This window comes from Salmo salar, chromosome ssa08 (assembly GCF_905237065.1).
Source record: "Salmo salar chromosome ssa08, Ssal_v3.1, whole genome shotgun sequence".
In the NCBI taxonomy this organism is placed as follows: Eukaryota; Metazoa; Chordata; class Actinopteri; order Salmoniformes; family Salmonidae; genus Salmo; species Salmo salar.
Window position 1 is genome coordinate 27518602 of NC_059449.1, and position 27986 is coordinate 27546587.

A 27986-nucleotide genomic window follows, 5' to 3' on the forward strand; every position below is an offset into this window, starting at 1 on the left:
GTTCCTTTTCAAGGCCACACTTCAGACAACTACTTAGGTGAATTCTGTTTGGCCCCAAGAGGGGAGCAGCCTAGTACAACACTAGTCATAGTTAATCATACACATGACTCAGCACCTTTCATGGAAATGAAACAGTACCATGACAAGTTAGCCTGAGAGCCAGTCTGTTTGATAGTGTTATACCAACTCCTTGACAATGACAGAAATGAGACAAGACCACAAACAGATCTGGGACCAGGCTTACAACAAACTAGTAAGACTGTTTTTGTATTAAATATTTAATTTTCCAAGAGCAATGTACAATTTGCAACTTATTGGAAACAGGGAAATATGCCTGGTTGTCGGACGAGAACAGAAAACATTTACTAGAAAAAGCTGGAGAGAAAACAGAACAAACGCAGAAATCTGCACATCTCTTTCCATACAAGACAGAATTGTTTGTAATTCATTCTGGAACCGGAGTTAGGATATTTGGGAATACCCACCTCCCTCGGGTGGAGAATAGAGGGTTTTATGCCGACTTTGGGCAAACAACTTGTTTGTTCTGACGTAGGCTCACAATAAGCAAAACAGTGGTAAAACTAACTACAAATTATTATAATATATATATTTTTTCAAACATCCTAACATTTCAATTCACTCAAGACAAAAAAACTGCATTGTAATATTTTCTTATGTTTTAAATTTAGCCTTAAAATGAACAAGAGGGAGAAGTTTCAAACGAGAATGAATAAATAGATACATTTTTATCAGTGCCGATTTTCAATCCTCAGTTTTAAATCCATATAATTTAGTAAAAAACTAAATAACACAAAGAACTGACATATTATATTATGAACTTCCTTTTATAAGTTAATGAAAAACAAACACTATGAATCTAAAGTAGATGTATAACCTTCTTAAACCTGACGTAAGGCGCCTTATTGTCTTAAAATATCCTTCTGTCTGTCTCTCTACTAAAACTTTAAGACTGGTCCCAGATCTGTATATGTAAGTCCCAAATGGCACCCTATTCCCAATATAGTGCACAACTTTTGACCAGAGGCACCCTATATAGTGCACTACTTTTGACCAGGGCCCATAGGGTAGTTCAATATAACGGGAACAGGGTGCCATTTGGGATGCACAGTTTGTATTTTAGAGCCAAATATTGTCACAATAATAGTCAGAGGAATTGACTCCAACTACAACCAGATCTGAGACCAGGCTGGAGAAACATGGCAACTTCAGTCACACAGCAGCAATACAGTAACATGGCTATAGAGGTCTTCACTCTCTCTCACCACCCTATTCCCCATGTAGTGCACTACTTTTTAACACCTTATTTCCCCCCAAGTAGTGCACTACTTTTTAACACCTTATTTCCCCCCATGTAGTGCACTACTTTTTAACACCTTATTTCCCCCCAAGTAGTGCACTACTTTTGAACACCTTATTCCCCCCAAGTAGTGCACTACTTTATAACACCTTATTTCCCCCCATGTAGTGCACTAATTTTGAACACCTTATTTCCCCCCCATGTAGTGCACTACTTTTTAACACCTTATTTCCCCCCCATGTAGTGCACTACCCTGACCAAAGCTCTATTTCAGGGAATAGGGTGTCATTTGAGACACAAGCCAGAGAGAGCTGCCTTTTAACTTTAGTTTGAATAAAAAAATACTTCTGAAGCTTAACAAATGCCAACAATAAACCAGAACTAGGAACTATAGTCAGGAAGACTGGAAGCTGAAGAGGGGGGGTTAGAAAGTTGCAGCTGATGAAGATGATGGGGGGAAGGAGGAAGAAGATGAGGGGGCATAGTATTCATTTTGGAAGAAAGGAGGGTTGGGGGGTCAGGGTATCCTTGATGGCCTTAGAGAGAGGCGTAACGGATAGAGAGAACAAAGGAAGATGAGAAGGAAAGGGGGATGGTTGTCATTCGACTGATGGAGGAGGAGGGGTAGTATCTTGGTCACTAGGACCACCAGAGGGCATGCAGAGATGAGAGAGAGAGAGAGAGAGAGAAGGCTTCATTTGTCGTCGTTGGTCTTCATCAGTCTTTCCGTACCCTCCTCTTCCTCACAGACTGTTTGTGTCCGTCGCCAACGCTGTGGCCCCCTCGTCTGCCTCCTCCTTCTGCTTGGAAAGGAGGGATGAAAAAGGGATGAATGAAAGACAAGGTGTCCCAATGTCTACTTTCTCCTGAAGTGTGCACTTGTTCACTACTTCCCACAAATATGAAAGCATTGGATTGGTGGAGGCATGTTCTCGTGGGAGTTTCCACCATATTTGTTACACCAGTCATTTCAGTGAAGGGAAGTGAACAAGTGCACACTTGGAGGAAGAAGAGATAATTAGGGTGAAGCCAGAGTTTCAGAGGGTCAAATGTGTAACTGAGTATTGTAGAGGACATTTTGATCTTTCAGAAAACTAACAGAGTACCTCAGCACTGACATCATCCGATGCTGCCTCATTGGACTTGGTCTCTTCTTCCTCCTCTCCTTCGTCCTCCTCCTCCTCATCTTCCTCTTCATCTTCTACACTGTCCCCTCCAGCTGCCCCAGTCTCCTCCTCCGCCTTCTCTTTCTTCGCTTCTGAAAGAGAAAAGGAGAATGAGAGGAAATATTAACTAAGGAAAAGAGAAGAATAAATCTGGAAGAGAGAACAAGTGAGGAGAGAGAGGGGGAGGAAGAGGGAGAAAGAGTGGGAAGGAGAGAAGGCGAGAGAGATCTCATGTCTTCTCTCTGACCTGCAGGTGTTAGACTCTCAGTAGCTTTGGCCTCAGCTGCTTGGTCTCCCTTCTCCTCTTCTTCCTCCTCCTCCTCTTCTTCATCATCATCCTCTTCCTCCTCTTCTACATCGGGTTTAGGTGGGTCCACCTTCTTGTACACATAGTCATCATCTGATTTCTGTAGGAGAGAGTCAGAGAGAGAGTCAGAAAGAGAATCAGAGAAAGAGGAGTCAGAGGGAGAGAGAGAGTCAGACAATGAGCTGGTGGTTAGATAGATAAATAGCCTCTTAAATTGCAAAGAACAATATATAGGAGTGTTGTTTGGCTGTATAGTGAAAATGACAAGATGAATTGAATATCAAACACACAGACAGAGCAGGAAACACCACAAGTCCATAGTGTTGGTGTGTTACCTTGGGCCAGCAGAATAAAACAGTCAGTCCTATGGGCAGACCAACAGTCAGTATGTAGACCACCCAGAGCCACGGTCTCTCCTCTGCTGCCATGGTCAACTGGGAAAACACACCCGGCTGGGGGGGGGGGGGTGATATTAAGCAAATATAACTGTGTGTGAATGAACATTCAGTGAGGAAATATATAAAAAGTGTGTCTGTGTTCTGCATGTTTGTAAACTCAGCAAAAAAACAAAACTTCCTCGCACTGTCAACTGTGTTTATTTTCAGCAAATTTAATATGTGTAAATATTTATGAACATAAGATTCAACAACAGACTTAAACTGAACAAGTTCCACAGACATGTGACTAACAAATGGAATAATGTGTCCCTGAACAAAGGGGGGGGGGTCAAAATCAAAAGTAACAGTCAGTATCTGGTGTGGCCACCAGCTGCATTAAGTACTGCAGTGCATCTCCTCCTCATGGACTGCACCAGAATAGCCAGTTCTTGCTGTGAGATGTTACCCCACTCTTCCACCAAGGCACCTGCAAGTTCCCAGACATTTCTGGGGGGAATGGCCCTGGCCCTATCCCTCTGATCCAACAGGCCCCAGACGTGCTCAATGGGATTGAGATCTGGGCTCTTCGCTGGCCATGGCAGAACACTGACATTCCTGTCCTGCAGGAAATCACTCACTGAACGAGCAGTATGGCTGGTGGCATTGTCATGCTGGAGGGTCATGTCAGGATGAGCCTGCAGGAAGGGTACCACATGAGGGAGGAGGATGTCTTCCCTGTAACGCACAGCATTGAGATTGCCTGCAATGACAACGAGCTCAGTCCGATGATGCTGTGACACACCGCCCCAGACCATGACGGACCCTCCACCTCCAAATCGATCCCTCTCCAGAGTACAGGCCTTGGTGTAACGCTCATTCCTTAGATGATAAACGCTAATCCGACCATCACCCCTGGTGAGACAAAACCGTGACTCGTCAGTGAAGAGCACTTTTTGCCAGTCCTGTCTGGTCCAGCGACGGTGGGTTTGTGCCCATAGGTGACGTTGTTACCGGTGATGTCTGGTGAGGACCTGCCTTACAACAGGCCTACAAGCCCTCAGTCCAGCCTCTCTCAGCCTATTGCGGACAGTCTGAGCACTGATGGAGGGATTGTGAGTTCCTGGTGTACCTCGGGCAGTTGTTGTTGCCATCCTGTACCTGTCCCGCAGGTGTGATGTTCGGATGTACCGATCCTGTGCAGGTGTTGTTACACGTGGTCTGCCACTGTGAGGACGATCAGCTGTCCGTCCTGTCTCCCTGTAGCGCTGTCTTAGGCGTCTCACAGTACGGACATTGCAATTTATTGCCCTGGCCACATCTGCAGTCCTCATGCCTCCTTGCAGCATGCCTAAGGCACGTTCACGAAGATGAGCAGGGACCCTGGGCATCTTTCATTTGGTGTTTTTTAGAGTCAGTAGAAAGGCCTCTTTAGTGTCCTACATTTTCATAACTGTGACCTTAATTGCCTACCATCTGTAAGCTGTTAGTGTGTTAACGACCGTTCCATAGGTGCATGTTCATTCATTGTTTATGGTTCATTGAACAAGCATGGGAAACAGTGTTTAAACCCTTTACAATGAAGATCTGTGAAGTTATTTGGATTTTTATGAATTATCTTTGAAAGACAGGGTCCTGAAAAAGGGACGTTTCTTTTTTGCTGAGTCTATCTACGTGTGTGTGTGTCATACACACCTCGTTGGCACTAGCCACCAGTTTCTTGAGTCCCCAGCTGTCTCCAGCCCAGCGATCAGCCACCTCTTTATATGAAGTGATGATGAAGTTATCGAAGTAGATCTCTGATGTCATAGACCAGAGCTCCAGCCCCACGGCTCTGAACGACGTCATCTTGAACGGAGCCAGGTCCTCAAAGTAGTCCGGGTTCTGGATCTTACGCGGGCTCCACACACCCTGGGAGAGGAGAGGTCAAATGTTACAGTAGAAGAGATGCTTTAGTGTCCACACACCCTGGGAGAGGAGAGGTCAAATGTTACAGAAGAGACGCTTTAGTGTCCACATGTACTCAGAGTGGCATTCTGACTTGAGATCTGTGCATGCAGATTGTCATGTAATGTCATGTACATTTGGGTGAAGCTCTGAATATCAGCCTTACAGACCAATAATAAGACAGGGATCTCAGCTCTGAATATCAGCCTTACAGACCAACAATAAGACAGGGATCTCAGGCCTATAGACCAACAATAAGACAGGGATCTCAGGCCTATAGACCAACAATAAGACAGGGATCTCAGGCCTATAGACCAACAATAAGACAGGGATCTCAGGCCTATAGACCAACAATAAGACAGGGATCTCAGGCCTATAGACCAACAATAAGACAGGGATCTCAGGCCTATAGACCAACAATAAGACAGGGATCTCAGGCCTATAGACCAACAATAAGACAGGGATCTCAGGCCTATAGACCAACAATAAGACAGGGATCTCAGGCCTATAGACCAACAATAAGACAGGGATCTCAGGCCTATAGACCAACAATAAGACAGGGATCTCAGGCCTATAGACCAGCAATAAGAAAGGGATCTCAGGCCTATAGACCAACAATAACCTAATGAAACATGTGCCTTCAGGAAAGGATTATGTTACCTGGTAGTGGGGGTTGTCCACCAGAGGGGCCTTCCACTTGCCCTTGTACTGAGGGTTGTTGATGGTAGGGGGTTTCCACTGCCCACATCCAGGGGCTGTCTCACACACTGGGTTAGGAACCTGAGGGGCCTCCCACTCTCCATCCATCTCCTCATCCCTACAGAGAGATAAAGGAGAGAGATGGTGAGAGAGGAGAGATAAAGGAGAGAGAGATGAGAGGAGAGAGATGGTGAGAGGAGAGATATATGGTGAGAGAGGAGGGAGATATGGTGCGAGAGGAGAGATAGAGAGAGAGATGGTGAGAGATGGAGAGAGATGGAGAGAGAGAGATGGTGAGAGAGGAGAGAGAGAGAGAGATGGTGAGAGAGGAGAGAGAGAGATGGTGAGAGAGGAGAGAGAGAGATGGTGAGAGAGGAGAGAGAGAGATGGTGAGAGAGGAGAGAGAGAGAGAGATGGAGAGAGATGGTGAGAGAGGAGAGAGATGGTGAGAGAGAGGAGAGAGAGATGGTGAGAGAGGAAAGAGAGATGGTGAGAGAGGAAAGAGAGAGATGGTGAGAGAGGAGAGAGAGAGAGAGATGGAGAGAGATGGTGAGAGGAGAGAGAGATGGTGAGAGGAGAGAGAGATGGTGAGAGAGGAGAGAGAGATGGTGAGAGAGGAGAGAGAGATGGTGAGAGAGGAGAGAGAGATGGTGAGAGGAGAGAGAGATGGTGAGAGGAGAGAGAGATGGTGAGAGAAGAGAGAGATGGTGAGAGAGGAAAGAGAGATGGTGAGAGAGGAAAGAGAGATGGTGAGAGAGAGGAGAGAGAGATGGTGAGAGAGGAGAGAGAGAGGAGAGATGGTGAGAGAGAGGAGAGAGAGATGGTGAGAGAGGAAAGAGAGAGATGGTGATAAAGGAGAGCGAGAGAGATGGATGTAAAGAAAGGAGAGAAAGACAGAAAAAGTGGAGTTCCCAAAACAACAGTTTTTATTGATGTGTGTGTGTGTACGGTGTGTGTGTGTGTGTGTACGGTGTGTGTGTGTGTGTATGTTCAGTGTGTTTACCAGTCGTCTGGTTTATTGGCGGCGGGGTCGGCTACAAACTCAGGCTCGTCGTCCAGCCATCCCTCTGGCTTCACAGCATCAGGGTCCTGGATCTTAGCCGGAGCCTCCTCATCCCTGGAACACAAGATGCCAAATGGTTTGGCATAAAAACCAAGCATGTTGCTCAATATTACCCCTAGAGGCATAATATGTAGAAATCGCAAACACCATTACATGGCTGCAAAAAAAAATCACAATAGTTTTGCCTAATTTTCAGTTTGTGACAAAACAAATGTAGAGAATCATTGTACCATCTAAACCTCTGACAGCAGATGTACAAAAAGTCAAAAGTTGAAAAAAACTCAACTTAAGGGCAGGAAGCATAGAAATGGCACATACAGAACATATCTACCCCTCATCAGACTTCCTTCCAATGACAGATCTACACTCAGTGGTCAGTTTATTAGGTACACCCATCTAATACTGGGTCGGACCCCCTTTGCCTCCAGAACAGCCTGAATTCTTCGGGGCATTAAAACATTGCTCAATTGGTATCAAGGGACCTAATGTGTGCCAGGAAAACATTCCTCACACCACGTGACTCATTGTCTGTAGGAGCGAAACATTTTCTTGAATGGGATGGTGTACCTAATAAACTTTCCATGGAGTGTAAACTCACATTTCTATATGAATTTGGTCGGGTCGCCTACAAAGCCATATAATACAGCTTTAATAGACGCATTATATCTACAGTCCTTAAAGGATTTCTGTTTTAGAATATAAGCACAAATCCTTCAGAACTAGACCCTCTCCTAAGTCATGCCTGCTAATACCTGGTTTGCTTTTAGTCACGACTCCCCCAAAAACATTCCCAAAAAGTGGTGTTGAAGTTGAACCCACCAGTTGTCAGGTTTGACAGCCTCTGGGTCTGGTATCTTGGCCCTCTCGTCCCAGTCTTCAGGTTTAGAGTCAGTGGGATCATCTATCTCCTTGGTGGGGTTAACAGGAGGAACCACATCATGAAGCAGAGAGCCACGACTAACACTGCTCTGGTCTACCAGGATCTCATAGCTGTTGTCTGGGTTCAGGACTGTATGGGGGGGAGAGGGAGGGGAGAGAGGAGGGGTGGGGGGGAGAGCGGGAGGGGAGAGAGAGTGGGAGGGGAGAGAGAGCGGGAGGGGAGAGGAGAGAGCGGGAGGGAGAGGGAGGAGAGCGGGGAGAGGGAGGAGAGCGGGGAGAGGGAGGAGAGCGGGGAGAGGAGGGGAGAGAGAGCGAGAGGGGAGAGAGAGAGAGAGGGGAGAGAGAGAGAGAGAGGGGAGAGAGAGAGAGGGAGGGGAGAGAGAGCGGGAGGGGAGAGAGAGCGGGAGGGGAGAGAGCGGGAGGGGGAGAGAGACGGAGGGGAGAGAGAGAGGGAGGGAGAGAGAGAGGGAGGGGAGAGAGAGAGGGAGGGGAGAGAGAGAGGGAGGGGAGAGAGGGAGGGAGGGGAGAGAGGGAGGGAGGGGAGAGAGGGAGGGAGAGAGGGAGGGGAGAGAGGGAGGGAGGGGAGAGAGGGAGGGAGAGAGGGAGGGAGGGAGGGAGAGAGGGAGGGAGGGAGGGGAGAGAGGGAGGGGAGAGAGGGAGGGAGGGGAGAGAGGGAGGGAGGGGAGAGAGGGAGGGAGGGGAGAGAGGGAGAGGGAGGGAGGGGAGAGAGGGAGGGAGGGGAGAGAGGGAGGGAGAGAGGGAGGGAGGGGAGAGAGAGAGGGAGGGGAGAGAGAGAGGGAGGGGAGAGAGAGAGGGAGGGGAGAGAGGGAGGGAGAGAGGGAGGGAGGGAGGGGAGAGAGGGAGGGGAGAGAGGGAGGGAGAGAGGGAGGGAGGTAGGGGAGAGAGGGAGGGGAGAGAGGGAGGGAGGGGAGAGAGGGAGGGAGAGAGGGAGAGAGGGAGGGAGAGAGGGAGGGAGGGGAGAGAGGGAGGGAGGGGAGAGAGGGAGGGAGAGAGGGAGGGAGGGGAGAGAGGGAGGGAGGGGAGAGAGGGAGGGGAGAGAGGGAGGGAGGGGAGAGAGGGAGGGAGGGGAGAGAGGGAGGGAGAGAGGGAGGGAGGGGAGAGAGGGAGGGAGGGGAGAGAGGGAGGGGAGAGAGGGAGGGAGGGGAGAGAGGGAGGGAGGGGAGAGAGGGAGGGAGAGAGGGAGGGAGAGAGGGAGGGAGGGAGGGAGGGGAGAGAGGGAGGGAGGGAGGGGAGAGAGGGAGGGAGGGAGGGGAGAGAGGGAGGGAGGGGAGAGAAACATGAAACATGAGTTCAGAAAAGAGAGTAACTTGTCCTGGACACACACATCGTCTCTTATCTCAATGTGTCTGTTACAAATTCCCTTGTGGTGAGTTATCAGCACAACCCTGAGGTCCCCATCCCCCACCACCGAACCATGAACCTGCCTCTCAAACTCTCTGACCTGTGTCCTGCTACGGAGGTTGGTAGGGGGCCGTACATTTGCCCATCCCTTTGTCTCTGCAGGTCAGACAATACTGTCAGTCTCCATCAGGCAGTAACATCTGTCTCTACAATATTGTCAGTCTCCATCAGGCAGTAACATCTGTCTCTACAATACTGTCAGTCTCCATCAGGCAGTAACATCTGTCTCTACAATATTGTCAGTCTCCATCAGGCAGTAACATCTGTCTCTACAATATTGTCAGTCTCCATCAGGCAGTAACATCTGTCTCTACAATACTGTCAGTCTCCATCAGGCAGTAACATCTGTCTCTACAATACTGTCAGTCTCCATCAGGCAGTAACATCTCTGTCTCTACAATACTGTCAGTCTCCATCAGGCAGTAACATCTGTCTCTACAATACTGTCAGTCTCCATCAGGTAGTAACATCTGTCTCTACAATACTGTCAGTCTCCATCAGGCAGTAACATCTGTCTCTACAATACTGTCAGTCTCCATCCGGCAGTAACATCTCTGTCTCTACAATACTGTCAGTCTCCATCAGGCAGTAACATCTGTCTCTACAATACTGTCAGTCTCCATCCGGTAGTAACATCTGTCTCTACAATACTGTCAGTCTCCATCCGGCAGTAACATCTCTGTCTCTACAATACTGTCAGTCTCCATCAGGCAGTAACATCTGTCTCTACAATACTGTCAGTCTCCATCAGGCAGTAACATCTGTCTCTACAATACTGTCAGTCTCCATCAGGCAGTAACATCTGTCTCTACAATACTGTCAGTCTCCATCAGGTAGTAACATCTGTCTCTACAATACTGTCAGTCTCCATCAGGCAGTAACATCTGTCTCTACAATACTGTCAGTCTCCATCCGGCAGTAACATCTCTGTCTCTACAATACTGTCAGTCTCCATCAGGCAGTAACATCTGTCTCTACAATACTGTCAGTCTCCACCCGGGAGTAACATCTCTGTCTCTACAATACTGTCAGTCTCCATCAGGCAGTAACATCTCTGTCTCTACAATACTGTCAGTCTCCATCAGGCAGTAACATCTGTCTCTACAATACTGTCAGTCTCCATCAGGCAGTAACATCTGTCTCTACAATACTGTCAGTCTCCATCAGGCAGTAACATCTGTCTCTACAATACTGTCAGTCTCCATCAGGCTGTAACATCTCTGTCTCTACAATACTGTCAGTCTCCATCCGGCAGTAACATCTGTCTCTACAATACTGTCAGTCTCCATCAGGTAGTAACATCTGTCTCTACAATACTGTCAGTCTCCATCAGGCAGTAACATCTGTCTCTACAATACTGTCAGTCTCCATCAGGTAGTAACATCTGTCTGTACAATACTGTCAGTCTCCATCAGGCAGTAACATCTGTCTCTACAATACTGTCAGTCTCCATCAGGTAGTAACATCTGTCTCTACAATACTGTCAGTCTCCATCAGGCAGTAACATCTGTCTCTACAATACTGTCAGTCTCCATCAGGCAGTAACATCTCTGTCTCTACAATACTGTCAGTCTCCATCAGGCAGTAACATCTGTCTCTACAATACTGTCAGTCTCCATCCGGCAGTAACATCTCTGTCTCTACAATACTGTCAGTCTCCATCAGGTAGTAACATCTCTGTCTCTACAATACTGTCAGTCTCCATCAGGCAGTAACATCTGTCTCTACAATACTGTCAGTCTCCATCAGGCAGTAACATCTGTCTCTACAATACTGTCAGTCTCCATCAGGTAGTAACATCTCTGTCTCTACAATACTGTTAGTCTCCATCAGGCAGTAACATCTCTGTCTCTACAATACTGTCAGTCTCCATCCGGCAGTAACATCTGTCTCTACAATACTGTCAGTCTCCATCAGGTAGTAACATCTGTCTCTACAATACTGTTAGTCTCCATCAGGCAGTAACATCTCTGTCTCTACAATACTGTCAGTCTCCATCAGGCAGTAACATCTGTCTCTACAATACTGTCAGTCTCCATCAGGTAGTAACATCTCTGTCTCTACAATACTGTCAGTCTCCATCAGGCAGTAACATCTGTCTCTACAATACTGTCAGTCTCCATCAGGCAGTAACATCTGTCTCTACAATACTGTCAGTCTCCATCAGGTAGTAACATCTGTCTCTACAATACTGTCAGTCTCCATCAGGTAGTAACATCTCTGTCTCTACAATACTGTCAGTCTCCATCAGGCAGTAACATCTGTCTCTACAATACTGTCAGTCTCCATCAGGTAGTAACATCTGTCTCTACAATACTGTCAGTCTCCATCAGGCAGTAACATCTGTCTCTACAATACTGTCAGTCTCCATCAGGCAGTAACATCTGTCTCTGCAATACTGTCAGTCTCCATCAGGCAGTAACATCTGTCTCTACAATACTGTCAGTCTCCATCAGGTAGTAACATCTGTCTCTACAATACTGTCAGTCTCCATCAGGCAGTAACATCTGTCTCTACAATACTGTCAGTCTCCATCAGGCAGTAACATCTCTGTCTCTACAATACTGTCAGTCTCCATCAGGCAGTAACATCTGTCTCTACAATACTGTCAGTCTCCATCCGGCAGTAACATCTCTGTCTCTACAATACTGTCAGTCTCCATCAGGCAGTAACATCTGTCTCTACAATACTGTCAGTCTCCATCAGGCAGTAACATCTGTCTCTACAATACTGTCAGTCTCCATCAGGTAGTAACATCTGTCTCTACAATACTGTCAGTCTCCATCAGGCAGTAACATCTGTCTCTACAATACTGTCAGTCTCCATCAGGCAGTAACATCTCTGTCTCTACAATACTGTCAGTCTCCATCAGGTAGTAACATCTGTCTCTACAATACTGTCAGTCTCCATCAGGCAGTAACATCTCTGTCTCTACAATACTGTCAGTCTCCATCAGGCAGTAACATCTCTGTCTCTACAATACTGTCAGTCTCCATCAGGTAGTAACATCTGTCTCTACAATACTGTCAGTCTCCATCAGGCAGTAACATCTGTCTCTACAATACTGTCAGTCTCCATCAGGCAGTAACATCTCTGTCTCTACAATACTGTCAGTCTCCATCAGGCAGTAACATCTGTCTCTACAATACTGTCAGTCTCCATCAGGCAGTAACATCTCTGTCTCTACAATACTGTCAGTCTCCATCAGGCAGTAACATCTGTCTCTACAATACTGTCAGTCTCCATCAGGCAGTAACATCTGTCTCTACAATACTGTCAGTCTCCATCAGGCAGTAACATCTGTCTCTGCAATACTGTCAGTCTCCATCAGGCAGTAACATCTGTCTCTACAATACTGTCTGTCTCCATCAGGTAGTAACATCTGTCTCTACAATACTGTCAGTCTCCATCAGGCAGTAACATCTGTCTCTGCAATACTGTCAGTCTCCATCAGGCAGTAACATCTGTCTCTACAATACTGTCAGTCTCCATCAGGTAGTAACATCTGTCTCTACAATACTGTCAGTCTCCATCAGGCAGTAACATCTGTCTCTACAATACTGTCAGTCTCCATCAGGCAGTAACATCTGTCTCTACAATACTGTCAGTCTCCATCAGGCAGTAACATCTGTCTCTACAATACTGTCAGTCTCCATCAGGCAGTAACATCTCTGTCTCTAAAATACTGTCAGTCTCCATCAGGCAGTAACATCTCTGTCTCTACAATACTGTCAGTCTCCATCAGGCAGTAACATCTCTGTCTCTACAATACTGTCAGTCTCCATCAGGCAGTAACATCTGTGTCTCTACAATACTGTCAGTCTCCATCAGGCAGTAACATCTCTGTCTCTACAATACTGTCAGTCTCCATCAGGTAGTAACATCTCTGTCTCTACAATACTGTCAGTCTCCATCAGGTAGTAACATCTCTGTCTCTACAATACTGTCAGTCTCCATCAGGCAGTAACATCTGTCTCTACAATACTGTCAGTCTCCATCTGGCAGTAACATCTCTGTCTCTACAATACTGTCAGTCTCCATCAGGCAGTAACATCTCTGTCTCTACAATACTGTCAGTCTCCATCAGGTAGTAACATCTGTCTCTACAATACTGTCAGTCTCCATCAGGTAGTAACATCTGTCTCTACAATACTGTCAGTCTCCATCAGGCAGTAACATCTCTGTCTCTACAATACTGTCAGTCTCCATCAGGCAGTAACATCTGTCTCTACAATACTGTCAGTCTCCATCAGGCAGTAACATCTGTCTCTGCAATACTGTCAGTCTCCATCAGGCAGTAACATCTGTCTCTGCAATACTGTCAGTCTCCATCAGGCAGTAACATCTCTGTCTCTACAATACTGTCAGTCTCCATCAGGTAGTAACATCAGTCTCTACAATACTGTCAGTCTCCATCAGGCAGTAACATCTCTGTCTCTACAATACTGTCAGTCTCCATCAGGCAGTAACATCTCTGTCTCTACAATACTGTCAGTCTCCATCCGGCAGTAACATCTCTGTCTCTACAATACTGTCAGTCTCCATCAGGCAGTAACATCTGTCTCTACAATACTGTCAGTCTCCATCCGGCAGTAACATCTCTGTCTCTACAATACTGTCAGTCTCCATCAGGCAGTAACATCTGTCTCTACAATACTGTCAGTCTCCATCAGGCAGTAACATCTGTCTCTACAATACTGTCAGTCTCCATCAGGTAGTAACATCCGTCTCTACAATACTGTCAGTCTCCATCAGGTAGTAACATCTGTCTCTACAATACTGTCAGTCTCCATCAGGCAGTAACATCTGTCTCTACAATACTGTCAGTCTCCATCAGGCAGTAACATCTCTGTCTCTACAATACTGTCAGTCTCCATCCGGCAGTAACATCTGTCTCTACAATACTGTCAGTCTCCATCAGGCAGTAACATCTGTCTCTACAATACTGTCAGTCTCCATCAGGCTGTAACATCTCTGTCTCTACAATACTGTCAGTCTCCATCAGGTAGTAACATCTGTCTCTACAATACTGTCAGTCTCCATCAGGCTGTAACATCTCTGTCTCTACAATACTGTCAGTCTCCATCAGGTAGTAACATCTCTGTCTCTACAATACTGTCAGTCTCCATCAGGCAGTAACATCTCTGTCTCTACAATACTGTCAGTCTCCATCAGGCAGTAACATCTGTGTCTCTACAATACTGTCAGTCTCCATCAGGTAATAACATCAGTCTATACAATACTGTCAGTCTCCATCAGGTAGTAACATCTGTCTCTACAATACTGTTAGTCTCCATCAGGTAGTAACATCTGTCTCTACAATACTGTCAGTCTCCATCAGGTAGTAACATCAGTCTCTACAATACTGTCAGTCTCCATCAGGCAGTAACATCTGTGTCTGCCCATCAACAACTGGACTCATTTCTGAATATGGGATGGTGGGTGTTCCCAAAGTGAGTTGTGAGACTTGTGCATGTGGGTCTTCATAGTCAGTTACTACTATTGTCCTCTGAGTTCACTGTGTGGTGTAATTCAGCAATAAGGTCAGAGGGGGTGTGGTATATGGCCAATATACCACAGCAGAGTGCCTGGACACAGCCCTTAGCCATGGTATATTGCCCATATACCATAAACCCCTGAGGTGCCTTATTGCTATTAAAAACTGGTTACCAACGTAATTAGAGCAGTAAAAACATGTTTTGTCATACCCGTTGTATACGGTCTGATATACGACGGCTGTCAGCCAATCAGCATTCAGGGCGCCATCCACCCAGTTTGTAATGTAATCTATACAGTCCTCAGCCATGTATTTCTGCTCTGTGACTTGGTGTATGTATTCAGTATGTGTGTACTCATTACCTCTGTTTCTGTCCCTTACAGAACCACCACCATCCCCATGTTCATCTCCAGTGTATATGAATTCAAATTCCTGTGTGTGTCAACTGTTGGGTTGAAGGGTTCCCCTCTAACCGGGGTCGGAGTCAGTGGGTCACAAACCAGCAGACACGTAGAGCTGGGTTGCTCTCTGTCATTGTCTTTCCACGATTCCTCGCATCCCATCTCCCCCCACCCCCTCCTCACCTCCTCGCTCTCTCCCCTACCCCCTCCCCCCCAACCCACACCCCCTCTCTCTCTCCCCTACCCCTCCTCCTCTCTCTCTCCCTACCCCCTCTTCCCCAACCCCCACCTCCTCTCCCCTACCCCCTCCTCACATCTCTTCTCTCTCTCCCCTACCCCCTCTTCCCCCAACCCACACCTCCCCTCTCTCTCTCTCTCTCTCCCCTCTCCTCTCTCTCCCCCCCCCCCCCTCTCTCTCTCTCTCTCTCTCCCTCTCCTCTCTCTCTCCCCCACCCCCTCTCCTCTCTCTCTCTTCTCTCTCTCCCCCACCCCCTCTCCTCTCTCTCTCTCCTACCCAGTGTGTAGAGATGAGTCTTCTTGTCGGTGTAGAACTTCTTCAGGTCGACATCGGCCCTCTTGGCGTGTTTCTCCTCCAGGTCTTTGTTCAGAGGGCTCCTGTGGCGGAAGATGAAGTGCAGCTTGTAGTCCTCTCCACACTTATCAGGACCAAACATGATGGTGTAGGAGGTACGGTCATTAAACTGCTCCTAGAACACCACAACAGTAAGGTACAGCGTTACAGTCAGCTATACTGAGACTATACTAGGCAATGTTAGAGCTGGAAGTCATGTTGAAACCAGGGGATTTTTCTGCCATTGAAATCCTTGGGCGGGCCGAAAAGCAAAGTACAGCATTACGGAGGCATATAAATAGAGAGAGTTAACTTTAGAAGTGGGAGCCAGGCCAAAGTCAAGTATCAACAGATCTGGAACTAGACTAACCAACATCATAGATCAGATTATAGTAATAACACCAACAGATCTGAGACTAGACTAACCAACATCATAGATCAGATTATAGTAATAACACCAACAGATCTGGGACTAGACTAACCAACATCATAGATCAGATTATAGTAATAACACCAACAGATCTGAGACTAGACTAACCAACATCATAGATCAGATTATAGTAATAACACCAACAGATCTGGGACTAGACTAACCAACATCATAGATCAGATTATAGTAATAACACCAACAGATCTGGGACTAGACTAACCAACATCATAGATCAGATTATAGTAATAACACCAACAGATCTGGGACTAGACTAACCAACATCATAGATCAGATTATAGTAATAACACCAACAGATCTGGGACTAGACTAACCAACATCATAGATCAGATTATAGTAATAACACCAACAGATCTGGGACTAGACTAACCAACATCATAGATCAGATTATAGTAATAACACCAACAGATCTGGGACTAGACTAACCAACATCATAGATCAGATTATAGTAATAACACCAACAGATCTGAGACTAGACTAACCAACATCATAGATCAGATTATAGTAATAACACCAACAGATCTGGGACTAGACTAACCAACATCATAGATCAGATTATAGTAATAACACCAACAGATCTGGGACTAGGCTAACCAACATCATAGATCAGATTATAGTAATAACACCAACAGATCTGGGACTAGACTAACCAACATCATAGATCAGATTATAGTAATAACACCAACAGATCTGAGACTAGACTAACCAACATCATAGATCAGATTATAGTAATAACACCAACAGATCTGGGACTAGGCTAACCAACATCATAGATCAGATTATAGTAATAACACCAACAGATCTGGGACTAGACTAACCAACATCATAGATCAGATTATAGTAATAACACCAACAGATCTGGGACTAGACTAACCAACATCATAGATCAGATTATAGTAATAACACCAACAGATCTGAGACTAGACTAACCAACATCATAGATCAGATTATAGTAATAACACCAACAGATCTGGGACTAGACTAACCAACATCATAGATCAGATTATAGTAACAACACCAACAGATCTGGAACTAGACTAACCAACATCATAGATCAGATTATAGTAATAACACCAACAGATCTGGGACTAGACTAACCAACATCATAGATCAGATTATAGTAATAACACCAACAGATCTGGGACTAGACTAACCAACATCATAGATCAGATTATAGTAATAACACCAACAGATCTGAGACTAGACTAACCAACATCATAGATCAGATTATAGTAACACCACCAACAGATCTGGAACTAGACTAACCAACATCATAGATCAGATTATAGTAATAACACCAACAGATCTGGGACTAGACTAACCAACATCATAGATCAGATTATAGTAATAACACCAACAGATCTGGGACTAGACTAACCAACATCATAGATCAGATTATAGTAATAACACCAACAGATCTGAGACTAGACTAACCAACATCATAGATCAGATTATAGTAACACCACCAACAGATCTGGGACTAGACTAACCAACATCATAGATCAGATTATAGTAATAACACCAACAGATCTGGAACTAGACTAACCAACATCATAGATCAGATTATAGTAACACCACCAACAGATCTGGGACTAGACTAACCAACATCATAGATCAGATTATAGTAATAACACCAACAGATCTGGGACTAGACTAACCAACATCATAGATCAGATTATAGTAATAACACCAACAGATCTGAGACTAGACTAACCAACATCATAGATCAGATTATAGTAATAACACCAACAGATCTGGGACTAGACTAACCAACATCATAGATCAGATTATAGTAATAACACCAACAGATCTGGGACTAGACTAACCAACATCATAGATCAGATTATAGTAACACCACCAACAGATCTGGGACTAGGCTAACCAACATCATAGATCAGATTATAGTAATAACACCAACAGATCTGGGACTAGACTAACCAACATCATAGATCAGATTATAGTAATAACACCAACAGATCTGGGACTAGACTAACCAACATCATAGATCAGATTATAGTAATAACACCAACAGATCTGGGACTAGACTAACCAACATCATAGATCAGATTATAGTAACACCACCAACAGATCTGGGACTAGACTAACCAACATCATAGATCAGATTATAGTAATAACACCAACAGATCTGGGACTAGACTAACCAACATCATAGATCAGATTATAGTAATAACACCAACAGATCTGGGACTAGACTAACCAACATCATAGATCAGATTATAGTAATAACACCAACAGATCTGGAACTAGACTAACCAACATCATAGATCAGATTATAGTAATAACACCAACAGATCTGGGACTAGACTAACCAACATCATAGATCAGATTATAGTAATAACACCAACAGATCTGGGACTAGGCTAACCAACATCATAGATCAGATTATAGTAATAACACCAACAGATCTGGGACTAGACTAACCAACATCATAGATCAGATTATAGTAATAACACCAACAGATCTGAGACTAGACTAACCAACATCATAGATCAGATTATAGTAACACCACCAACAGATCTGAGACTAGACTAACCAACATCATAGATCAGATTATAGTAATAACACCAACAGATCTGGGACTAGACTAACCAACATCATAGATCAGATTATAGTAATAACACCAACAGATCTGGGACTAGACTAACCAACATCATAGATCAGATTATAGTAATAACACCAACAGATCTGAGACTAGACTAACCAACATCATAGATCAGATTATAGTAATAACACCAACAGATCTGAGACTAGACTAACCAACATCATAGATCAGATTATAGTAATAACACCAACAGATCTGAGACTAGACTAACCAACATCATAGATCAGATTATAGTAATAACACCAACAGATCTGAGACTAGACTAACCAACATCATAGATCAGATTATAGTAATAACACCAACAGATCTGGGACTAGACTAACCAACATCATAGATCAGATTATAGTAATAACACCAACAGATCTGAGACTAGACTAACCAACATCATAGATCAGATTATAGTAATAACACCAACAGATCTGAGACTAGACTAACCAACATCATAGATCAGATTATAGTAATAACACCAACAGATCTGAGACTAGACTAACCAACATCATAGATCAGATTATAGTAACACCACCAGATCTGAGACTAGACTAACCAACATCATAGATCAGATTATAGTAATAACACCAACAGATCTGGGACTAGACTAACCAACATCATAGATCAGATTATAGTAATAACACCAACAGATCTGGGACTAGACTAACCAACATCATAGATCAGATTATAGTAATAACACCAACAGATCTGGAGACTAGACTAACCAACATCATAGATCAGATTATAGTAATAACACCAACAGATCTGGGACTAGACTAACCAACATCATAGATCAGATTATAGTAATAACACCAACAGATCTGGGACTAGACTAACCAACATCATAGATCAGATTATAGTAATAACACCAACAGATCTGGGACTAGACTAACCAACATCATAGATCAGATTATAGTAATAACACCAACAGATCTGGGACTAGACTAACCAACATCATAGATCAGATTATAGTAATAACACCAACAGATCTGGGACTAGACTAACCAACATCATAGATCAGATTATAGTAACACCACCAACAGATCTGGGACTAGACTAACCAACATCATAGATCAGATTATAGTAATAACACCAACAGATCTGGGACTAGACTAACCAACATCATAGATCAGATTATAGTAATAACACCAACAGATCTGGGACTAGACTAACCAACATCATAGATCAGATTATAGTAATAACACCAACAGATCTGGGACTAGACTAACCAACATCATAGATCAGATTATAGTAATAACACCAACAGATCTGGGACTAGACTAACCAACATCATAGATCAGATTATAGTAATAACACCAACAGATCTGAGACTAGACTAACCAACATCATAGATCAGATTATAGTAATAACACCAACAGATCTGGGACTAGACTAACCAACATCATAGATCAGATTATAGTAATAACACCAACAGATCTGAGACTAGACTAACCAACATCATAGATCAGATTATAGTAATAACACCAACAGATCTGGGACTAGACTAACCAACATCATAGATCAGATTATAGTAATAACACCAACAGATCTGGGACTAGACTAACCAACATCATAGATCAGATTATAGTAACAACACCAACAGATCTGGGACTAGGCTAACCAACATCATAGATCAGATTATAGTAATAACACCAACAGATCTGGGACTAGACTAACCAACATCATAGATCAGATTATAGTAATAACACCAACAGATCTGGGACTAGACTAACCAACATCATAGATCAGATTATAGTAATAACACCAACAGATCTGGGACTAGACTAACCAACATCATAGATCAGATTATAGTAATAACACCAACAGATCTGGGACTAGACTAACCAACATCATAGATCAGATTATAGTAATAACACCAACAGATCTGGGACTAGACTAACCAACATCATAGATCAGATTACAGTAATAACACCAACAGATCTGAGACTAGACTAACCAACATCATAGATCAGATTATAGTAATAACACCAACAGATCTGGGACTAGACTAACCAACATCATAGATCAGATTATAGTAACACCACCAACAGATCTGAGACTAGACTAACCAACATCATAGATCAGATTATAGTAATAACACCAACAGATCTGGGACTAGACTAACCAACATCATAGATCAGATTATAGTAATAACACCAACAGATCTGAGACTAGACTAACCAACATCATAGATCAGATTATAGTAATAACACCAACAGATCTGAGACTAGACTAACCAACATCATAGATCAGATTATAGTAATAACACCAACAGATCTGGAACTAGACTAACCAACATCATAGATCAGATTATAGTAATAACACCAACAGATCTGGGACTAGACTAACCAACATCATAGATCAGATTATAGTAATAACACCAACAGATCTGGGACTAGACTAACCAACATCATAGATCAGATTATAGTAATAACACCAACAGATCTGGGACTAGACTAACCAACATCATAGATCAGATTATAGTAACAACACCAACAGATCTGAGACTAGACTAACCAACATCATAGATCAGATTATAGTAATAACACCAACAGATCTGAGACTAGACTAACCAACATCATAGATCAGATTATAGTAATAACACCAACAGATCTGGGACTAGACTAACCAACATCATAGATCAGATTATAGTAATAACACCAACAGATCTGGGACTAGACTAACCAACATCATAGATCAGATTATAGTAATAACACCAACAGATCTGGGACTAGACTAACCAACATCATAGATCAGATTATAGTAATAACACCAACAGATCTGAGACTAGACTAACCAACATCATAGATCAGATTATAGTAATAACACCAACAGATCTGGGACTAGACTAACCAACATCATAGATCAGATTATAGTAATAACACCAACAGATCTGGGAACTAGACTAACCAACATCATAGATCAGATTATAGTAATAACACCAACAGATCTGAGACTAGACTAACCAACATCATAGATCAGATTATAGTAATAACACCAACAGATCTGGAACTAGACTAACCAACATCATAGATCAGATTATAGTAATAACACCAACAGATCTGGGACTAGACTAACCAACATCATAGATCAGATTATAGTAATAACACCAACAGATCTGGAACTAGACTAACCAACATCATAGATCAGATTATAGTAATAACACCAACAGATCTGGGACTAGACTAACCAACATCATAGATCAGATTATAGTAATAACACCAACAGATCTGGGACTAGACTAACCAACATCATAGATAAGATTATAGTAATAACACCAACAGATCTGGAACTAGACTAACCAACATCATAGATCAGATTATAGTAACACCACCAACAGATCTGAGACTAGACTAACCAACATCATAGATCAGATTATAGTAATAACACCAACAGATCTGGGACTAGACTAACCAACATCATAGATCAGATTATAGTAATAACACCAACAGATCTGGGACTAGACTAACCAACATCATAGATCAGATTATAGTAATAACACCAACAGATCTGAGACTAGACTAACCAACATCATAGATCAGATTATAGTAATAACACCAACAGATCTGGGACTAGACTAACCAACATCATAGATCAGATTATAGTAATAACACCAACAGATCTGGGACTAGACTAACCAACATCATAGATCAGATTATAGTAATAACACCAACAGATCTGAGACTAGACTAACCAACATCATAGATCAGATTATAGTAATAACACCAACAGATCTGGGACTAGACTAACCAACATCATAGATCAGATTATAGTAATAACACCAACAGATCTGAGACTAGACTAACCAACATCATAGATCAGATTATAGTAATAACACCAACAGATCTGGGACTAGACTAACCAACATCATAGATCAGATTATAGTAATAACACCAACAGATCTGGGACTAGACTAACCAACATCATAGATCAGATTATAGTAATAACACCAACAGATCTGGGACTAGACTAACCAACATCATAGATCAGATTATAGTAATAACACCAACAGATCTGGGACTAGACTAACCAACATCATAGATCAGATTATAGTAATAACACCAACAGATCTGGGACTAGGCTAACCAACATCATAGATCAGATTATAGTAATAACACCAACAGATCTGGGACTAGACTAACCAACATCATAGATCAGATTATAGTAATAACACCAACAGATCTGGGACTAGACTACCCAACATCATAGATCAGATTATAGTAATAACACCAACAGATCTGGGACTAGACTAACCAACATCATAGATCAGATTATAGTAATAACACCAACAGATCTGAGACTAGACTAACCAACATCATAGATCAGATTATAGTAACAACACCAACAGATCTGGGACTAGACTAACCAACATCATAGATCAGATTATAGTAATAACACCAACAGATCTGGGACTAGACTAACCAACATCATAGATCAGATTATAGTAATAACACCAACAGATCTGGAGACTAGACTAACCAACATCATAGATCAGATTATAGTAATAACACCAACAGATCTGAGACTAGACTAACCAACATCATAGATCAGATTATAGTAATAACACCAACAGATCTGGGACTAGACTAACCAACATCATAGATCAGATTATAGTAATAACACCAACAGATCTGGGACTAGACTAACCAACATCATAGATCAGATTATAGTAATAACACCAACAGATCTGAGACTAGACTAACCAACATCATAGATCAGATTATAGTAATAACACCAACAGATCTGGGACTAGACTAACCAACATCATAGATCAGATTATAGTAATAACACCAACAGATCTGAGACTAGACTAACCAACATCATAGATCAGATTATAGTAATAACACCAACAGATCTGGGACTAGACTAACCAACATCATAGATCAGATTATAGTAATAACACCAACAGATCTGGGACTAGACTAACCAACATCATAGATCAGATTATAGTAATAACACCAACAGATCTGGGACTAGACTAACCAACATCATAGATCAGATTATAGTAATAACACCAACAGATCTGAGACTAGACTAACCAACATCATAGATCAGATTATAGTAATAACACCAACAGATCTGGGACTAGACTAACCAACATCATAGATCAGATTATAGTAATAACACCAACAGATCTGAGACTAGACTAACCAACATCATAGATCAGATTATAGTAATAACACCAACAGATCTGGGACTAGGCTAACCAACATCATAGATCAGATTATAGTAATAACACCAACAGATCTGGGACTAGACTAACCAACATCATAGATCAGATTATAGTAATAACACCAACAGATCTGAGACTAGACTAACCAACATCATAGATCAGATTATAGTAATAACACCAACAGATCTGGGACTAGACTAACCAACATCATAGATCAGATTATAGTAATAACACCAACAGATCTGGGACTAGACTAACCAACATCATAGATCAGATTATAGTAATAACACCAACAGATCTGGGACTAGACTAACCAACATCATAGATCAGATTATAGTAATAACACCAACAGATCTGGGACTAGACTAACCAACATCATAGATCAGATTATAGTAATAACACCAACAGATCTGGGACTAGACTAACCAACATCATAGATCAGATTATAGTAATAACACCAACAGATCTGGGACTAGACTAACCAACATCATAGATCAGATTATAGTAATAACACCAACAGATCTGGGACTAGACTAACCAACATCATAGATCAGATTATAGTAATAACACCAACAGATCTGGGACTAGACTAACCAACATCATAGATCAGATTATAGTAATAACACCAACAGATCTGGGACTAGACTAACCAACATCATAGATCAGATTATAGTAATAACACCAACAGATCTGGGACTAGACTAACCAACATCATAGATCAGATTATAGTAATAACACCAACAGATCTGGGACTAGACTAACCAACATCATAGATCAGATTATAGTAATAACACCAACGTACCAGATCCAGGTCATCTTCGTCTGACAGCAGTTTGATGTAGGCTCCACCACAGTCAATACCATCCTGGAAGTTCACCTCATACCTAAGGTAAACGCACACAGGTTTCTCTAAAAGTTCAGCGGTTAATATGAATTAGCCTCAAGTGTACTCAAAAGCTAATTTTGAAAATGCACTTTTATACACAAAACAAAAAAGGTAAGAGGTCAAACTCACTGTACGACTAGGGCGTCGTCCCGGAAGAGGAAGGGTCTGTCCAACAGGGAGGCGATGGCGTGATGTTTGGCCCGGGACTTAAGAACCAGACCCATGTCTCCTGGTACTTTATTCTCCTTCAGCTGCTCCACAGACCACTTACCTGGAGAGGAGAGAGGGGTCAGGAGAGGAGAGAAGTGTCAGGAGAGGGGTCAGGAGAGGAGAGAAGGGTCAGGAGAGGGGTCAGGAGAGGAGAGAGGGGTCAGGAGAGGAGAGAAGTGTCAGGAGAGGGGTCAGGAGAGGAGAGAGGGGTTAAGTAGTAGAAGAAACAGGGTCGTCTCTCACTGACACACTGGCAAAAAGACACATGTGCGTGCCCATAAAACACACACAAGTGGAGAGTGTAGAGTGGGGGGCAAAAGTGGTCTGTTTCTTACCATCATATTTAGCAATTTCATCGTCTGCGTCTTCCTTCATTGTCTTTGACACCTGCCACCTGTCCAGTGAGCCGTCGTCAAAGGTCTCTGAGAAGTACACCTCTCCGATGGGAACAGGAGTCTTGTAGGTCACCTATGTTTTTCAGCCAATGGGGCAGAGGGGTTACTTTGTGTGTGAAATATAACACAAACTGAGGGATATATAGTGTAGGGCTAGGTCCAGATTCTTCACCCTTATCCAGAAGTGTACACTTCACACTACCCATCATGGATTTAAATAATCGGCTGGGGGGATTTTCTGTCACTGTAAAACCCGGAAGGGTGGAGAATCGGGACTCAGCTTAGTACACATTTACTGACATGATTTCCTGAAGGCCCCGGCTAAAATTGGGGTTATGACAGTGAGATTGTAGTTAGGGTTTAACTAGCTACGGGTACACAAAAATAATAGGCAAATGATTAGGGTTTCAAACTCAAAAGGGTAGAGATACACTGGAGGGTGTAAAAAACACACCAGGCATGCATCCAAAATGGCACCCTATTTCCAAGATATTGCAAGACTTCTGACCAGGCCCCACACACGTGGTACACTACATAGGGAGAAGGGTGCCATCTCAAATGTCCCCACCTAGGTCATCCTACTTCCTATTGGGTGACCTTTGACTGACCTGGAAGGAGACGTTGGCATCGGTTCCCTTCTCCCCTTCCGCCTCCCCTTCCATCTCCGCCTCTCCCTCTATCTCTGCTGAGTCTTCCCTATCTTCTACCATGTCTTCCACCATAGCTTCCTCCATCTCCAGGTCCAGGTCATCCTGAGCTTCAGCCTGGGACACAGAGAGAGCCAGGAGGGAGAGGAGCAGCACACACGCCCAGCCCCACCACAGCTTCATCTGGAGAGAGACGTGGAGATGGATGGTAGGGGGAAGGGAGGAGAGAGTGGTAATGGAGAGGGTGAGGGGGTGGAAAGGTGGGAGGAGAGGTGAGGGGTTGGGACGGACATTGTGAGAGGAGGGGGAATGGAGTGGGTGGGGGGGTGAGAGAGGGAGAAGAAGGCGTGACAGTGGGGATGGAGAACATGTGAAGTAAGGGTGTAAATGGAGGATTTGAGGAAGACGGACCAAGAGAGAGAAAAGCAAAGAAAGAGGTCAGGAATAAGGTTAATACACTTCTGATTTCAAAGGTACTTTTCCAGACACTATCTTTCCATCTACAAATACTTTCTAAAAACAAAATAAGGTTTTGTCACTGTAATGCAATTTGGCCGTATGCAAGGAAATGGATGGCTTTCACAAGAGAAAGATTATACATGGCTCTGCTTTTTCCAATAAAAATATATTTCTGAATGTTAAAAAACAGACACCCTAAATCAGGTTTCAAAGATGTGTACCATGAAATACAATTACTCATGAATCCATGCGAAAATGGTTTTCTGCATTTCAATGACTTGCAAAATATTGACTTGTCACCAACCAGGACACTTTTCAGATTATAACTAGACAAGCATTTCATCAACTTGAACCAATAAGATTGCCAGCTACAATTGAGTAAAGGTTGAATATGGCTTGATAGAGTATTTTCAAAATCAATGGCCCTCGGGGCTGGAGTAAACATAACGTCGAGCTGATTGATGGAACGTTTGGGGAGGTGGATGTGGGTCGCCAACAAAGCAAGGAGCCACTGTCCCTCAGGCAGACTACAGTTCCCTAGGGGATGCCCATATGCCCCGAGAGAGAGCACCAAAATTAACCTACAGCTGCCGACCAGAAGTGTCCACAAAACTCCACATAGCCAGGATTGTTAGCTAGGACCACTGTAGCTACTACTACTAGAACATTCTGTCAGGCTAAGCGCATTATCAAGACATCACATCAGCAAGCCATCTTTCATCATATTTCTGTCACGTCTTTTTATAGGAAGCAAGTTATTTCAGATATATATATATATATATATGGAGTGTCGGCAATATTTGGCATTAACTAACTGCACAAGCAAAGCTAAATAACAAACTAGGTAACGTCAGATAACTAACGTTTTTCGCGACAGTTCACCGGACGTCCCTTGCTATCTCCTGCAACCCCGTCCGTGTGTGGCGCGAATTAGCGGGCTAGCAGAGCGTTATCAATAGCTAGCTATGTGGTTACTAAATACAGCGACATTTCAGACATATTCATAAAGCCTAACGTGCCAAATGTAAACATATTTCCATTCTGAACAAACGGCCTGTCTGAGAAAAATGCATTACGTTAGAAAGCTAAGTTAGCCAGCTAATGGCTACGCTAAACTAACAAAATGTGTTGTGTTGCAGTTGTCACGCACACAGAGAGTCAGGGAAGAATGAATGAGTGTAGCTAACTAGATAGATATCAAGCAAACAAACCTTGTGCAATTGGAAAAAATATTCAAGTTGTGTGATGTTTTCTGCGCCAATATCCTCAAACAACTTTATTTTCACTGCGTTCGACCCACTTCGAGTAAAACGCGGGTACCAAGGCCTGGAGGAGCTGGCTGGACAGATTGCCGTGGAGACCCTCGAACGTCGATAACGGTTAGCGACTTCTGCTAACTGCGCATGCCCGAGGACAGAGAACCAGAGAACGCCATTGGGGTGCCCATTTCAGAATAAAAGTGCTCTGCCTTGTAATAACACACTAATTTTCGTCCTAGATTTCTATGTACACC

General features: G+C 43.4%; 1 protein-coding gene across 2 annotated transcripts; it reads right to left on the minus strand.

The window, feature by feature from the left end:
• Positions 1 to 227: 227 nt before the first annotated feature.
• Positions 228 to 27928, minus strand: clgn (calmegin). 2 transcript variants are annotated; one of them, XM_045723095.1, is made up of 14 exons: positions 27685 to 27928; positions 25976 to 26197; positions 25308 to 25440; positions 24892 to 25033; positions 24679 to 24760; positions 15588 to 15780; positions 7694 to 7883; positions 6815 to 6928; positions 5773 to 5929; positions 4861 to 5076; positions 3127 to 3243; positions 2732 to 2891; positions 2425 to 2576; positions 228 to 2118 (listed from the first exon to the last, which is right to left on the minus strand). In XM_045723095.1, the coding sequence occupies exons 2-14, from the start codon at positions 26195 to 26197 to the stop codon at positions 2062 to 2064; spliced, it is 1935 nt and encodes a 644-aa protein (XP_045579051.1). In that variant the 5' UTR covers positions 27685 to 27928; the 3' UTR covers positions 228 to 2061. The 2 variants fall into 2 exon arrangements, with proteins under 2 accessions (XP_045579051.1, XP_045579050.1); XM_045723094.1 differs by having other exon boundaries at positions 228 to 2121.
• Positions 27929 to 27986: the final 58 nt, after the last annotated feature.